The sequence below is a fragment of the Vidua chalybeata genome, chromosome 2, assembly GCF_026979565.1.
Source record: "Vidua chalybeata isolate OUT-0048 chromosome 2, bVidCha1 merged haplotype, whole genome shotgun sequence".
Classification (NCBI taxonomy): domain Eukaryota; kingdom Metazoa; phylum Chordata; class Aves; order Passeriformes; family Viduidae; genus Vidua; species Vidua chalybeata.
Window position 1 is genome coordinate 112,365,046 of NC_071531.1, and position 14,679 is coordinate 112,379,724.

A 14,679-nucleotide genomic window follows, 5' to 3' on the forward strand; every position below is an offset into this window, starting at 1 on the left:
CGGAGACACTGTTGCGTTCCTGATGAAATACACACGGGAATAACGCTGGAACAGCGCCGTATTTCCTACTGGCCGCCCGGAAGCGTCTCCTCCCGTGACACCCAGCGCGGCAGCGACCGCCCCCCGCTTCCACCGGGCACATCCTGCGGCGGGGGGGCCGGTCCGGCCCCATCCCGGCCCGATCCGATCCATCCCCTCCTCCCTGCCTCCCGCAGGGGTGAGTGCGGGCTGCGGGAAGGGGAGGGGAAGGAACGGGAGGGGTGGCGGCGGGGCTGCGTGTCCCCGGAGCCGCCGTGTGCCCGCCTGTATTCCCGCGGCTTCCCGCGGAGCGAGTCCCGGCGGCCGCCGGGCCGTGCGGGGACGCGCGCTGTGTCCCTGTGCGAGTGACACTGGCGGCAGCAGCTGCCCCCGGGCGAGGCGGGAGCGGGCCCCTTCTGCTGCTCGGCTCTTGCTCCAGCCCTGCCGAGAAGGAGCTGCGGGTATGGGGAGGGGAAAAATGGGACCGGAGCCGGCCGAGCTCGCTCGCAGCGCAGGGAGCCGGGGGCGCCCTGGGCTGCACCCAAAGCAGCGGGGCCTGAGGGAGGGAGGCAGGGAGGGGATCCTGCCCCGTGAGACCCCGCCTGGAGAGCTGCACCCAGCTCTGGGGTCCCCAGCACGGGAAGGACCGGGAGCTGTTGGAGAGAATCCAGAGGATGCCACCAAAATGATCAGAGAGCTGCAGCACCTCTGCTGTGAGCACAGGCTGAGAGGGCTGGGCTGCTTCAGCACGGAGAAGGCTCTCCAGGGATATTTTTTCAGCCTTTCAGTACTTGACTGCTGTAAGAGAGACAAAGACTTTTTACCAGGGCCTGTAGCAACGGGACAAGGATGAATGGTTTTGCATTGTAAGGGGGTAGGTTTAGATTAGATATAAGGGAGGATTTTTTTCCAGTGAGGGTAGTGAGGCCCTGACAGCTTGCCCAGAGAAGTTGTGGCTGCTCCGTCTTCTGGAGGTGTTCAAGGCCAGGTTGAATAAGGCTTTGACTAAATAGATGGAGTGGGAGATGTCCCTGCCCATGGCAGAGGGTTTGTGCCAGGTGATCTCTTCCAGCCCAAACCAGTCGTTGGTTTGCAGTTGTGATAAATAACAAAAACACTACAGAGAAGCACGTGGTATAAATGAAGCAGAGTTCTGTGAACAGTACCTGTGTGAATTTAACTTCATTAGATGAATCTGAGTGAGCTGAGAGGATGAAATGGTGGCTTTAGGCCTGGAATTCAAAACCATCAGTTCAGGGTTGGTGCATTTGTGTTCCCGACATTTGGGGAACTCCAGTTTTAGATCCTAGTGCCAGCAGCATCTTCAGATCTTACTGTCAACCAGGGACTAATTTTTGGTCTTTAATTTTTTTAAGCATTCCCTTGCCTCGTGTAGAACAGTGGCTTCCTGCTGCTGGGAATGTCCATCCTGCTGGGAAGGTGGTGATGTGAGTTCCCTGCTGCAGGACTGGGGTGACCACAGGTTACTATTGAGGGACAGGCTGCTCCAGGAACTGCAAGTAAAAGCAACTCAATACATTGATAGCATTTGCTTTTGGAAGTAAAAGTGCCATTTTTACTCGGAAGTGAAAGCATCAGCATGTTCTGACTCCTCATGGGTTGGCTTCTCAGACTGGCTCAGACGTGCCCAGAGTCAGTTTGGGTTGGCCAGCCCAGAGCTGGCTGCCAGGCTGTGCTGCTCCAGGGTTGGGGCTGGCTCATCCTCAGGATGCTTAGCTCAGCTCCCCAGGCAGGCTTCTACTGCTGCTCTGGGGGAGGAAATGCTGGAGCAGACTCAAGGCAAGTCTGTCTGCACATGGCTTAGACCTACTGGTAACTCAATTTATGCCTTAACATTCCTGAGAACTTGGCAGCTAAACCATTTGTGAATTGACTTTTTTATTCTTGCATAATTCTACACGACATACTGTGGAAAAACAAAGTAAATGACTTTCAGCTTTAAAATTAAATGTCTCTATGAAAGAATTATTTTTATTCTACATAAACCAAAGTTTGACAGCTTGGCAGAAATCAAAGCAGAATCTTGACATTTTGGTTTTTAAACCGGTACATTTTACAAGTTTTAAGCTTGTAGATTTAGTAATTATATAGCATCAACAGAAAGGCCTAACAATGTTCCCTCTTTTGTAAACTGTTTCTGTTGAAGGAAATGTAATAAGATTACAAGTTTCTGATCCTGCTCCCTCTCTCCACCTCCCTCTGCATGTTGCCACTCAATCTCTTAAAGCTGAGTTAATTTTTCTTTTTTTTTTTAATAATTTGGAAGCTCTTGCTACGTGTCCACTTTTCCACAGGTTCCTTGTGTGGGTGGGTTCCTGCATTGGTAATGATCCATTGGGTTCCATCGAAGCTGGGAGCAATTAGTGAGCCCCTGCAGCCACAGCTGTTCCCAATGTACTGTGATATCCCCCAGGATAAGGCAAGAGCTGCTGCCCTGGGCCTGTGACCTCTTCAGGTTGTGTTTTACTGATTGTTCTGGGTTTCTCTCCCCTTGGACAGGAAGATGCCCAAGAAGGGAGGGAAGATTGCAGACCTGGGAAAGGAAACACAGGCTCAGTGCAAACGGCCCAGGTTGGACACAGCTGGTTCTCCATCAGTCCTGAGTTTTGAGAGCCCAGACAGCCTCTTCAGGAGCCTGATCTCTCCCATTGAAGAAGAGGAATTTTTCAGGGACTACTGGGAGCAGAAGCCACTGCTTGTTCAGAGGAATGATGTCCTGGTGGCTGCTTACTACCAGTCCCTGTTCCAGCTGTCACACTTGAAGGAGCTGTGCAGCCAGGGCCTGTCCTACAGGCGAGATGTGAATGTCTGCAGGTGTGTCAATGGGAAAAAGAAGGTTTTAAATAAAGAAGGTAGAGTGAATTACATGCAGCTGAAGAAGGATTTTGACCAGAAAAAGGCAACAATACAGTTTCATCAACCTCAGAGATTTAAGGTGGGATTGTTTCATTGTAATTAATGCCTGCTTTGTAATGTGGTGTGGCTTTTGCTGAGTGGCACTAGACATGGCTTTATATCTGCCCCCCAGGGGAGGTTGGCATTGCTGACCTGATGGAATCTTTACATGAACTGTATTAAAACACAGTTTATACTTCTGCACTGCCCATCATGTTTCAGTGCTCTGCAGTAAGAACAAAGTGTGATTCATGCTATAATGCTTTTCTGTAATATTAAGTATGCTTTTTAAATGCATGTGATTGATGATTAGACATCTGTGCTTAAATTATCTTTTCTGCCCCACTTTTTCCTTGTGCAAACAGGGCATTTTGTACCACTTCCCTTTAATCAAGTAGTACTTGACTACATGTCAAGTACTTCTAGAACACTCCACCATTCTTGCCAATGGATTAACACTGAACTGCACCATGGAAGTGACCACCCCATTTTAGCTGAGTGTCCTCAGTCTTTGTGTATGGGAAGGAGACAGTGGTGCTGCACTGCTGTAAAGGACTTGGATACTTGTAGGTACTTTGATTTAAGCAGTCCTTTTTTGTCCCTTTTTAGGCAGTCTAATTGTCAGGGGGGCCCAAATAAGGACTCAAATACACAGCTGAGTCCCACATGTAATGTCACTGACTGATCTCAGTTGTTGGCATCTCCTGATGTTTCCCTGTCACGTGTCGGGTATGAACGAGTAAAGTTTGTCCTCGAATATTCCCAAGCAATTTGAGTCACTTATAAAAGGTGTCTAACCTTTGTGTTATTCTCTCTTTGATGCAGATGGGATGATGGGTGGTTTGTTCTGCTCTGTTTAGCCTCATTTTTGCCTGGTTTTGTATACTGAAGTACAGGGTAGAGAGCAAACATCAGTGTTGTCTTGGGGCACCAGAGTTTTTGGCTTACCCATTACTTTCATGGCAGATCTTCTTTGCTAGAGCAATGCTTGCCTTGAGGAGAAGCTGCTTCCCAGGTTGTGTATTCCTGTGGGGATGTCACCATTCTTCCTCAGTGATGGGCTGGTGGCAGCCAGGCTTGGCTGAGCTCTTCAGTAGTAAAGGCATCTCTTTTTTCTTTTTTTTTCTTTTTTTTTTTTTAATAGGAGGAGCTGTGGAAGATTCAGGAGAAGCTGGAGTGTTACTTTGGGTCTCTGGTGGGCTCCAATGTTTACATCACTCCCCAGGGGTCTCAGGGCCTTCCCCCTCACTACGATGATGTCGAGGTAGGACAACACCACCTTGGCTGTGGGACCCTTTGTGGGCTCCTGGCAGTGGATGCCTCTGTGTGTGCTTCCACCTCTTCCCCACAATAAACATTCTAGAAAGAGTTCTGTTTTTCCACTGAAAACTTAGGGTAATTATTTGCAAGTGTTTCCTTATGTATTTTTGCTGAAATTGTACTAATAGTAATGGCTAAGTTTAAGTGACTGGAGAGGAACAGGGATTTCCAAATTCAGGATAAAACAGATCATACTTCACAACTCTTCTCTCTGTTGTCTCTAAATAGAGTACAAGACTTTAGTTCAAGTACAAGAATTTAGAATGTTAATTTCTGCATTTAGATATCTAAAAGGTAATGTGAAAGGAATTGTATTTGCTGTGCTGGGGAGTAGCTGGGAGCAGAGAAGGGGAAAACCTGTATTTGTCAGAAAAGCAACCTCTGCCAGTATTTCTGTCCCTGGTTCTGGCTTGGTTCCACAGACTTGGTGAGTCAGAAGATAAATTAAAATACCTGATGAGCTGGATGTGTGAGGGGCAGCAGGGCTTCCTTAGGCCCCCCAGAAAATCAGGACTCATGTTCTTTTGCAGGTGTTCATCCTCCAGCTGGAAGGAGAGAAGCACTGGCGGCTCTACAAACCAACGGTGCCTTTGGCTCGGGAGTACAACGTTGAGCCAGAGGATAGGATTGGGAGTCCCACACATGAATTCATATTAAAGGTATTGTAATTTAATTGCTTTGGGTGTTCTGGGCTGTGGTAGCAAGAATCATGCTTGGTAGGCTCTTAAAAGTAGCTGATGTGACCAAGTTTAAGGACCATAAGGTTAAAATGGAATTAGATCAGTATTGCTCTATGAACTTTCTCTTTGTGCTGGTGTTTATAGGAAAAGGCATGAGTAAACTGATTTTTTTTTTCCTTTGTGGAGGTAGTTTCATGTGATTTGCATTTCTTTCTTGTTTCAACTTCCCAGATCTATATTATTTTCTGTGGAGATACTTAATTTACATAGGTGAGAAGATAGGGGAGGAGGAAGGTTTTAATTGTTTTTTTAAGTGTTTTAACTAAAATTTTCAGACTATTTGACTTTTCTTGTGAAACACTGGCCTTTTCTTTCGATATGATCTGAGGAAATTCCCAGGGCATTGAATTACCAGCAGATTCATCTCAGCTGCTTTGTCCCCTTCCTGCAGCTCAGCAGGACTGTGCATGTTCTAGCATGTTAAAAGCTCGTGTTTGCAGACAGGTGCAGAGCAAATATTGACAGTAGGTTGCTTTATGTTATTAAAGTGTACACTGGAGAATTGCTCAGTTTTGTGATTTTTAAAGAATATTTATTGTCAGTCTGTCTGCTCAGAGTTATTTTCTCTGGACTACAGTGAGGTTTGACCAAGAGGCCTAAATGTATCAATTCTCTTTCATTTTCCTGCAGCCAGGTGACTTATTGTACTTCCCAAGAGGGACTATTCACCAGGCTGACACTCCTCATGGGACCTCCTATTCAACACACGTGACCATCAGCACCTACCAAAACAAGTAATTCCTCTTTATTTCTTGTTTTGTATGGCTTTCCTTTGCCAGATGATGTTCGTGAGTTGTACAGACCTGAAACTGGTGCTTTAAAGAAGTGATGTAACCTTGTAATGAGCTCTGCTTGGGTTTTTCCTGTGTTCATCCTATTCAGCCCTTGTGTGGTTTGTTTTCCTGTGGGTATCACAGGGATAGGGCAGAGATGTGGTGACATGGAATATAGGTAGATACCCCCCTATTACATAGGTGCCCTGCTGTTAGGGACAGAATCTAAGTGTTGAGGTAGCAGTAATTGAAGGTTTGGGGTTTGGGGGAAGGAGGGGAGGGAGACCTTTGTTGTTTGAAGCAGCCTCTTTGCCAGGTTTTCATGCAGCAAGCTTGATTGCTTTTTAATTGCTTTATATATTATTTACCAGCTGGAGACCTCAATGTGGAAGATAATGTTACTACTGCAAACTCATTGCTGTCTTTAAAAAAAAAAACCCTCACCACTGGCTGGAGTTGCTGTTCATTTCATAATCCAGATAAAGAGCCATGGGTTATTCCTTTCATCAGATTTCCTCCTGTATTTGATGGTCACCCACACCTCTTCAGACAAATTCTTCCATGCAAAATATTCTCTGCTAATCTGTGTTCTTCATTTTCTACCCTATGCACGAGAGTCAGATTTCTTTTGACACAAGTCGGGTCCTTGTCCGTTGTTGTCACACAGGGAAAAATGCTGCTGCTGCCACCCAGCTCTCAGGTGCTGGGCTTGGAGTTATTGGCCTGACTTAGGAATTGGGAAGGATTTCTGTTAGCTGCAAAACAGGGCAGAACAAGTCTGGGCATATTTTAGATAACTGAGATAAATCTCTAACCACCAGCTGTGCCACTGTGGAAGCCCAGGCAGTGCTGCTGGTCGCTCTTCCTGTGGCCAGTGTGCACAGCAGGGTTTGTCCAGCTGGATCTGTATGGATTTATTGGCCAAGCAGTGCTGGGAAGCCAAGGGTTCAGCTCCTTCTAATGGGATTGCTGGAGATTTGCAGCCTTGTGGGGAGTCAGTGCAGTTTCTCCATGGCTGCACCAGCCCAGGGCCAGTCCAGTGCGTGACTTGTCAGGAGCACATTCCTCGGGGATGGCTGAGCAGAGGAGCAGGAAAATCTTCAAGACTGCTCTTCTTCCAAGGTGAAAAAGTGGAATCATCATCCATTAAGGTTATTGGCAATGAAGTGTAAGAACCTTCCCCTGCCCCTGCTGTCAGCAAGTGTAGGTAAAGTAAGCAGCAGTCCTGGTGTTTTGATTGGGCTTGTAGATGGAAGTATGATGTGGAAACATTTCCCTGGAAAATTGAAGAGAATTTGAAAATAGCTGTGGAGGTGGCACTTGCAGGTATTTTTAGGCACCAAGACAAAAGGGACATCTCTGTTGAAGCAGAGTTTGTCTGGACCAGATCACAGCAGGCAGAGAGGTGTGCACGTGTGGGATAAGCAGGACAGTTTGGAAAAGCAGTGAGTAGCTGAAGGCATTTGCTGGCAGATGGAAACTGGGGGCAAGAGGAGCACTAAGAAGTAAATGTCCAATTCCTTTTACTGGCCAGAGTTCTTTCTTCCCACTGGGTAGCAGACAGTGAAACATTTGAGTAGACATGGAAAGAAAAAAAAGGGACTATAATAATTGTTTTATATCTTAACACTAGTTAGGAGAAAAAAAAAAAAAAGTAGGATGTGTATTTTATTTCAGTGCAACTATTTCAGTAATATTTTTTCTTCTTCCTGTCCTTCAGCTCCTGGGGAGATTTTTTACTGGATGCAATTCCTGGCCTGGTGTTTGATACAGCAAAAGAGGACGTGGCACTGAGGACAAGCATTCCCAGGCAACTGCTCATGGTTAGTAGGTGGGACTCAGGGAATAATGGTGCATCCAGGTGATCTGTCAGACAGAAAAAGTTCTGTCAGGCCAAGCTTCTGAATCTTTAAGTCAGTGAAGCTGTGAATTGTTGTGGGACCTCCTTATGGTGGTCCTGTCCTGCTGCTTTAGCTTTGATATGTGAACAGCTCGTGGGGAACGTGTGAAGGAAACAAAGCTTGGTTTGGGACTTAGCAGAGATAAAAGAGGAGTGTCCAGATTTTTCACTGCTTTGCTGCACTGCTTTAGGCCTGGTCTGTTCAGCTTGAATTCTCTGTGGATGTTTAGCAGGTGAACACAGCTGACTGCTCCAAAAAGCTGAGCAGCCTTCTGAGAAGGCTTGCAGACAGTCTGGAGAACTCCAGGGAGCTGAGATCATCCGACATGAAGAAGGATTTCATCATGCACCGGTTGCCGCCGTGCTTGGGATGTGACTCTGATCCTTTGACTCCAGGTAGAGTTTGAACTTCCCAAATATGGCTGATGTGATGGTAATGGCCAAGTCTGCCTCTTAAACCTTGTAGCATTTCATGGCAGGCCAAGATCACAGTCTAGGCCCAGCTGTGTGTGGTGCCTGACTGTGTGTGTGTGTTTGCACACCTCTCTTGGTCAATTCCCTGTGTCTGGTAGGAGAGATGACCCGTTTCCCTTAGACTAAAATAAAGGTTATCCTAGAATTAAAAAGTCTTTCTCATTGCTCCTTCCACCCAAAGTTTGAGAACTTGTGGCTGTGGAAACACAGGTTAACAAAAAATCAGGCTACGAGAGAATGGGCAGTGCACAGGGGGCTCAACTTGTATCATGTCTGGTTTTCTTCCTTTCCTAAGGGAGAATTTATTCTTCCTAGGTGGGAAATTGCCAAAAATAGATAGCAAAATCAGACTGCAGTTTAGAGACCATGCTATCATCACTGTGGAACCAGATCAAGAGAATGCTGTAAGTATAAGAAGCCCCCCTTGTATGCCTGGGGTGGGGAGTGGGAGGCATGTGAATTGTTGCTCTGTTGTGCTAAAAGGGTCGTGCAGTTCTGCTTGGTTGGGTCCTGCATCCCATTATTGCTGTTAAGAGATCCTGGGGCTGTTTGCTGAGCACATTCCAGCCTTCTGGAGGGAGGTACAGAATTATATTGTCTGTGATTCTGCATGGCTTTTATCTGAGTCACATGGGGTAAGTCATTACTGCAGCTAAAATGGCCTCTCTAGCTCTTGATAATAGATTTTTCTTTAAATTCTTTGTATTTAAGAACATGAAGAAATGATAAAATTAGGGTTCCTGAAGAGAGGGAATTCTCTTGGTTGCATTTAGTCTTCACTACTCAGTTATCTCTATACCTAGTGGGTGACAGTGGAACTTACTAATGGTTCCACAACATAGATACTGGCACCTTGCATCATTCTGTGTTTACTCTGCTGCTTAGCTGTGAGGGTTTATTAGTATGAAATTATAGAAGTACTTTTTTGTTATCTTAGTTTAAAAAAAATGCTGTTAGGGACAGAATCTAAGTGTTGAGGTAGCAGTAATTGAAGGTTTGGGGTTTGGGGGAAGGAGGGGAGGGAGACCTTTGTTGTTTGAAGCAGCCTCTTTGCCAGGTTTTCATGCAGCAAGCTTGATTGCTTTTTAAGCAATCAAGGGGAAACACATAAACAGGATGGATTATTGTGTAAAAGTTTTTTTGGTTTTTTTTGTGGTTTTTTTTTTTTCCTCTTCTTTATGAGTGGAATGTGTACCTCTTAAGAAAAACATACCAGAACTTTCTGATTTTTCTCCTCCATTTTACTTGTGTCCATATTAATGTGAGACTGTGTAGGGTTTGGAAACTTTTTCCCAGTTTTATTGCACAGCCTTGACCAAGGATTGATAATGGGCATGTGATTTTTAAGAGACAGATCAGTCTCTGAGATTTATTGATGCACACCTGTTCATTAAGACTCTTCAGGAGAGGTGCCTTAAATGGCCTGTTTTCTACACAGCATCAGTCCTGTGACTCCAGCAGGGTCAGTTTTAAGGCAGAAAGTTGCAAATAGATTTTCAGAGGTGTTTTGGGGAGTCCTTTCTTGCTGTGGAAGGTGGCTCTTGGGTCAGTCCATTGAGGTGACTTGCTTTCCTTGCTGTAACAGTGGCCTGTGGAATTAAGGAGCTGGCACTGGAGTGAGGGGAGTGTGAGGGTGTGGATCACCTGTGACCATTTTCTTCCTGCCGTCTTTTAGGATGAAATTCGGAGGGAGATGGTTTATGTGTATCATTCCTTAAAGAACAGGAGAGAAACTCACATGATGGGGACAGAGGATGACACTGCCAGTGAGGATGGCCTGGCACAGGTTTGTTCCTGCAAACACACCTAAAATTTATCTTACCACTGTGGGTTTGGCTGTGTTCTTCAGCACCCAGCGTTTTTCAGCCCATTCCCAGAGTACCAGGATGAGCTGAAGCTGCAACACAGGCAGTGAACAGTAGAACTAAGTAATGTGATCTCATGCTTAATTAACCATTTGAGATGCTAATGGGATGTCCTGTGCATGCCCCGTGGCCCAGTTAGCAAAGCTGCTGGAGCAACTAAAAGCTTCTCTTACTTGTGTATCCTTCAGCAGGTCCTGTCTGAGGCTGCTGGAGATGTAGCACACATTCATTCCATGGGGATCACTGTGCCTCATTTCTGTCATGTTAAACCTGTGTTAGCTCCTGTATGCACTGCAGCAGCCTGTGTAGGGCTGCTCACTTCAGCCTGGGGCAGGTCAGCACTGGCACTAAAGCCCTCACTCTTCTAAAATGTAATTCAGGTCTGCACAACTCCACCACGGTGGCAGAACAGAACATGGCTTGGCCATTGCTGCAAGGCTGTTATTTTCCTTTTGAGGTAAATCCCACTGCTCCTCTAGAGCTGAGGCTGGACACTGGTACCTGAACTGCACACACATATCCCCAGGATCTTCCTTCCTGCCCTGAAAAAAGAGTTTGGGAATGAAGGACCTCTGTGCTTCTGTGCCCAAAGACTGCATGTGTCAGCTAGAAATAAAGCTCTGTGACCTTGCTAAAATAATGGCAAGGTTTAACAAGAGGGTAAATTTAAAATTATTTTTTTCTTCTGTTTGGAAACCACAGGAAGATGTCACATGTGCCATAACATCCCTACCTTGTGAAGTGTGCTATAGCATGGAAGAGTTACTTCTAAGTAAAACAGATCCAGATACAGTTTTATCTTTTGAGGCATGCTCTCACCAACAGGAGTGTGCTGTGGGAATGGAGCACATTCCTGCTGCTCCCTCCCCACAGCCTCACACACTGGTGTGTGATAAAGTCACTGCACTTTGCTGAGGGGCTTTTTCTGTCTCTTCTTTCCCAGCAGACTCACGGGCTGCGCTTCCCTTTGTCATACTTGGATGCACTGAAGCAGATCTGGAGTAGCAGCACTGTTAATGTTAAAGAGCTTAACCTTACCTCAGATGCAGAGAAAGAAAACCTTGCCTTGTCACTCTGGACTGAATGTCTGATTGAAGTTCTTTGATGCTTTTGTGAATGAGCTGCTCCTGGCTACTAAGCATCTCTTGAGACCAAGGTTTATTAAATTAGGTTTTTTAAAATCCATCCAGCCTCTGGTTTGTAGTGCTAACAAAGCATTGCAGTATCTGTACTTTGCTGCTTTCTGGTGCCAAGTGTTAACTGTCCTTCCACACTTCTGGGAAACTGGGCATGGGGAAAAACATGTAAGTGAGCCACAGCTCCAGGTTTGTGGCTGGATGAAGTCACTCCTAAGTGCCCCCAGTGCTGTGGTGTCCCCTTCCCTCTGGAGAGCTGCTGGGCTGTGGAGGACATCTAAAGTTATACATGGAACAGGCTCCAAAACCTTGGGCATAAAATTAACTTGTTTTTTTTTTTTCATTTGTGAAGTTCATCAGCAGGAAAAGCTGTTTGATTGCCCTGACAGAACAAAAGCTTCCTGGTAAAAGCTGTGTGTGCTGTTCCCACAGGGAAGACTTTGCCCAAGAAAACCCCTTTTCCCTCAGATGCTGCCATCCTTGGAATAAACAAACAATAATATTTATCCTCTACCTCTCCTAGCACCAATTTCAAGTGAAAGTAAAGCCAAAAGCCTGTAGCTGGAATCTATATCTTCAATATTCACTTGAGTGGGTTTTGATGAGTCTGGTGCAGTTGCTTTTATACTTCATTGATTTTTAATGTGCAATCTCATGTAACAACACATTCAATATACTTATCCCCCCTTTTTTAGCCATTGGAAAATAAATATTTTATAGGAATGTGTTCAACATGGGCTGAAAACTATTATTTAGTTTATTTAAAAAGAAACCAACCAGCAAAATATTTCTCCTAAAAAGTTTTATACAGTTAAAATATACATGCTTTAGCATTTTACATTCAAGGTCTCTTAAGTACAAAAGCCTGCTTTATTTTGTTATGTAACACTGAGACACCAAGTATGATCTAGTCATTCTTCATTTAAAAAACTACAATTTTTTACACAGACTTTTAAAATTTCATATGGAAAGTCACATGCAGAACACTTGATGTACTGACTTATATGGAAAAAAGCTTAACAAGTGCCTTAGTTGAAAAAATATATACATACCTTTGAGGATCTTACTCAATCAGCAGATTTATGATAATTTTAGAATGCAAAATAGTAAGTGCAAGTAGATTTTTTTAAAATAGTACTAGATAGAACTCCATTTCATACAAAAATAGACATCCATATATTTTATTTCTATGGCAAACTTAGAGTTATGTCTTTGTTTGGGGATGATCCTGTTTGAGTGCACAGCTGGCATAGCTTTTGCAATTGCAAATATCTGTCTTCAGCTAACCTGAACTCTTTAAATAGTCCTAGAAATACATACCCTGACTGTACAAATGCTGGAAAAAAATATTTTCAATGAAGATTAATTTAGTGCTGCTGAAGCCGGGGAGCTGAGGGCCTTCTCTTCCACATCAGGTGTTCACAGTCTTCCAAGGGGCTGTGGCTGAGCCAGGAAAAAGCTTTGGCTCTGTTGGAGCAATAGCTGTGGTTGCATCGTGTGGGAATTGAGGAGAGCCCTGGCGCTCCAAGCTCTGGACCATCAGTTGTCCTTGGTGCCACGGTGACCCTGCTGTGCAGCCACGCTGCTCTGGGAACATGAAGCCAGCCCTGGAATGCAGGCTGCTGGCACCTTTGGAAATACATGCCAAGGTCAGTTGGTTTTGGTGCTGTTAAAAGCAAAGAAGACAAAGGCTTACCAGTATCATTTAGGGGGTGAAAGGCCCCTGTATTGCCTCTTTTCACACACTGAGCTGGAATTCCAAGCTGTTCCTTGGTTCAGTTCAAAGGTATCTTTATGAACAAAACAAATTTCATTTTAATGAGAGACATGATTCAGGATCGCTTGGAACCTAAACAGTTTCACTTGGGACGTAAAAGCCCAGCTCAAGTTCCTTGAAGCTCATCTGTGCATTCACTCCTCAATGAGCTTCCAGCAGTGTTAGAGGAAGGTAAAGACAGCTTTCTGAAGAGCCTTTCCACTCTTAACTCTTGCATTTCCCGTGCTGCAGAACCTCTGCCTGCTCTTTTGCAGTTACCTTTCATACTTCATAAGAAGAGTAATGGTGACTTTCACAGGAGCAGCCTCTGCAGAATCTGCTTCCCTACAGAGAGACATTGGATCAACCTCCCACCTCCCAGATTTGTGCAAAACTCAGTTCTTTCAGGAGCTGGTGCTTGGCATGAAGGAAAATAGAGAGGAGTTGCTGCTTATGGTTCCAGTGGTGTGTGACTTCAGTAGTTGGGTTCTTTTTTCCCCTCTACATGTTGGTAGCCCACAAGAAGTCCATCAGTGGGATGGATTTTACTCACAATATTTCAATATCCCATTTCTGTGAAGGTTTGTTTTCTATTGGCTGATTCATAATGATGTGATTCTTGTCATAGTAATTTCCTCCTTAAAAACAAAAGGAAGTAATGAAGGAAAAGCTTTTGAAAGAAATACTCATAAAAATTATACACAGTCTTTGAGAAGCGTGACTAAGTAGGAAAATCAGCTGAAAAAGAGGAATTCCATGAGGTAAGGGGCTGGTGTCTGCAACTGAGCAGTGACAATTTTAACCAGCCTTCTTTTTTAAACTCCTTTTCTTTTTTTGAGCTAATCTGTGGTTGATTTTCCTTCACCACTTTGTCTTCTGTAACTTGCACTCCTTGCCATCTGCACTATTTAACTCCCCAAAGCACAACAGTTCATCTGATCAAAATAAACCTCTGGAATCAAAAGGGAAAGCTTCCTCCCTGCCCTGCTGTTTCTTGTCCCACTGTCAAGCAACTGGACAGGAAAGGCAGGATTCAGTTTCTGACCTTAAGTACAAAGGCAAAAAAAAAAAAAAAAAAGCTGCACTATGGAAGTTAACCTTAATCAAAAAACACACTTAAAACCTGTGAGCTTGAGAGTTTTTGTTTTTAAATACCTTTAATATCAAGCACCAGTTGCTCACTGAGGTATGAACTGATGGTTCCATCCTCGTCAAGTCTCCACTTTTGCCTGTCCCTCCCATGTTCTGTCCAGAGGGCGACTTTGGCGCCAGGCACGTCTCTGCCCCCAATGACATCCAGACAGGTATTGTTGGCCTAAGAAACAGGGAGAGCAGTGAGATCCAGGCCACAGAGCTCAGTTTTGTGCCTGACTTGTCTCAAGCACTGAGCATATGGCAGTAAATCCTGCTGTAGTTGGTAAAACCCTGGGAAGCAAGCGAGGAACAGACTTCAACAGCCAACTAGCTGCTTGATCAAATGTGCTGGTCTATGCTACTTCCTTTTTTTAATGTGAAACCATGAGCTTTTTTAAAAATATTAATAACAGAGCATCAAGGGCAGCATTAATAGAGAACCACTCTGAAACTCACCTTGGACTTGAGGAGCCCCCGGCAGTAGTGCCAGAGCTGGGAGTCGCTGCGGCTGCGCGGGGCCGCGCACACCGAGGTCGCCCGGATGTCTGCCAGGCTCCCAGCCACGGTCAGGTACTTGCCCTGGGCCCTGTTCCTCACCCTCAGGTACACTGCTGGCTGCAAAGGGGTGAGAGGAGAGATTTACAACA

At 45.1% G+C, this 14,679-nt stretch overlaps 2 protein-coding genes across 5 annotated transcripts in view; one reads left to right on the plus strand and one right to left on the minus strand.

Moving 5' to 3' along the window:
* The first annotated feature begins 129 nt into the window (after positions 1-129).
* Positions 130-11,191, plus strand: RIOX2 (ribosomal oxygenase 2). 3 transcript variants are annotated; one of them, XM_053934351.1, is made up of 10 exons: positions 130-217; positions 2,539-2,974; positions 4,079-4,198; positions 4,785-4,913; positions 5,625-5,728; positions 7,488-7,590; positions 7,898-8,063; positions 8,457-8,545; positions 9,817-9,927; positions 10,950-11,191. In XM_053934351.1, the coding sequence occupies exons 2-10, from the start codon at positions 2,543-2,545 to the stop codon at positions 11,109-11,111; spliced, it is 1,416 nt and encodes a 471-aa protein (XP_053790326.1). In that variant the 5' UTR covers positions 130-217; positions 2,539-2,542; the 3' UTR covers positions 11,112-11,191. The 3 variants fall into 3 exon arrangements, with proteins under 3 accessions (XP_053790326.1, XP_053790328.1, XP_053790327.1); XM_053934353.1 differs by having other exon boundaries at positions 10,953-11,191; XM_053934352.1 differs by lacking the exon at positions 130-217 and adding an exon at positions 402-479.
* A 690-nt stretch (positions 11,192-11,881) lies between these two features.
* CRYBG3 (crystallin beta-gamma domain containing 3) overlaps positions 11,882-14,679 on the minus strand; it is a 59,938-nt gene continuing 57,140 nt past the window's right edge. For both annotated transcript variants that reach the window (XM_053934349.1, XM_053934350.1), the window contains exons 19-21: positions 14,489-14,647; positions 14,054-14,213; positions 11,882-13,536 (exon numbers count right to left, since the gene is read on the minus strand). In XM_053934349.1, the coding sequence (XP_053790324.1) occupies positions 13,448-13,536; positions 14,054-14,213; positions 14,489-14,647 (408 nt within the window). In that variant the 3' untranslated portion in view covers positions 11,882-13,447. The remainder of the gene's footprint in view (positions 13,537-14,053; positions 14,214-14,488; positions 14,648-14,679) is intronic.

Bases quoted from the DNA above. Each gene is read 5' to 3' on its own strand.
- RIOX2 (XM_053934351.1), top strand. From the start codon at position 2,543: ATGCCCAAGAAGGGAGGGAAGATTGCAGACCTGGGAAAGGAAACACAG. The intron at 4,914-5,624 runs GTATTGTAATTT...ATTTTCCTGCAG, and splicing joins CACATGAATTCATATTAAAG to CCAGGTGACTTATTGTACTT. The intron at 7,591-7,897 runs GTTAGTAGGTGG...GTGGATGTTTAG, and splicing joins TTCCCAGGCAACTGCTCATG to CAGGTGAACACAGCTGACTG.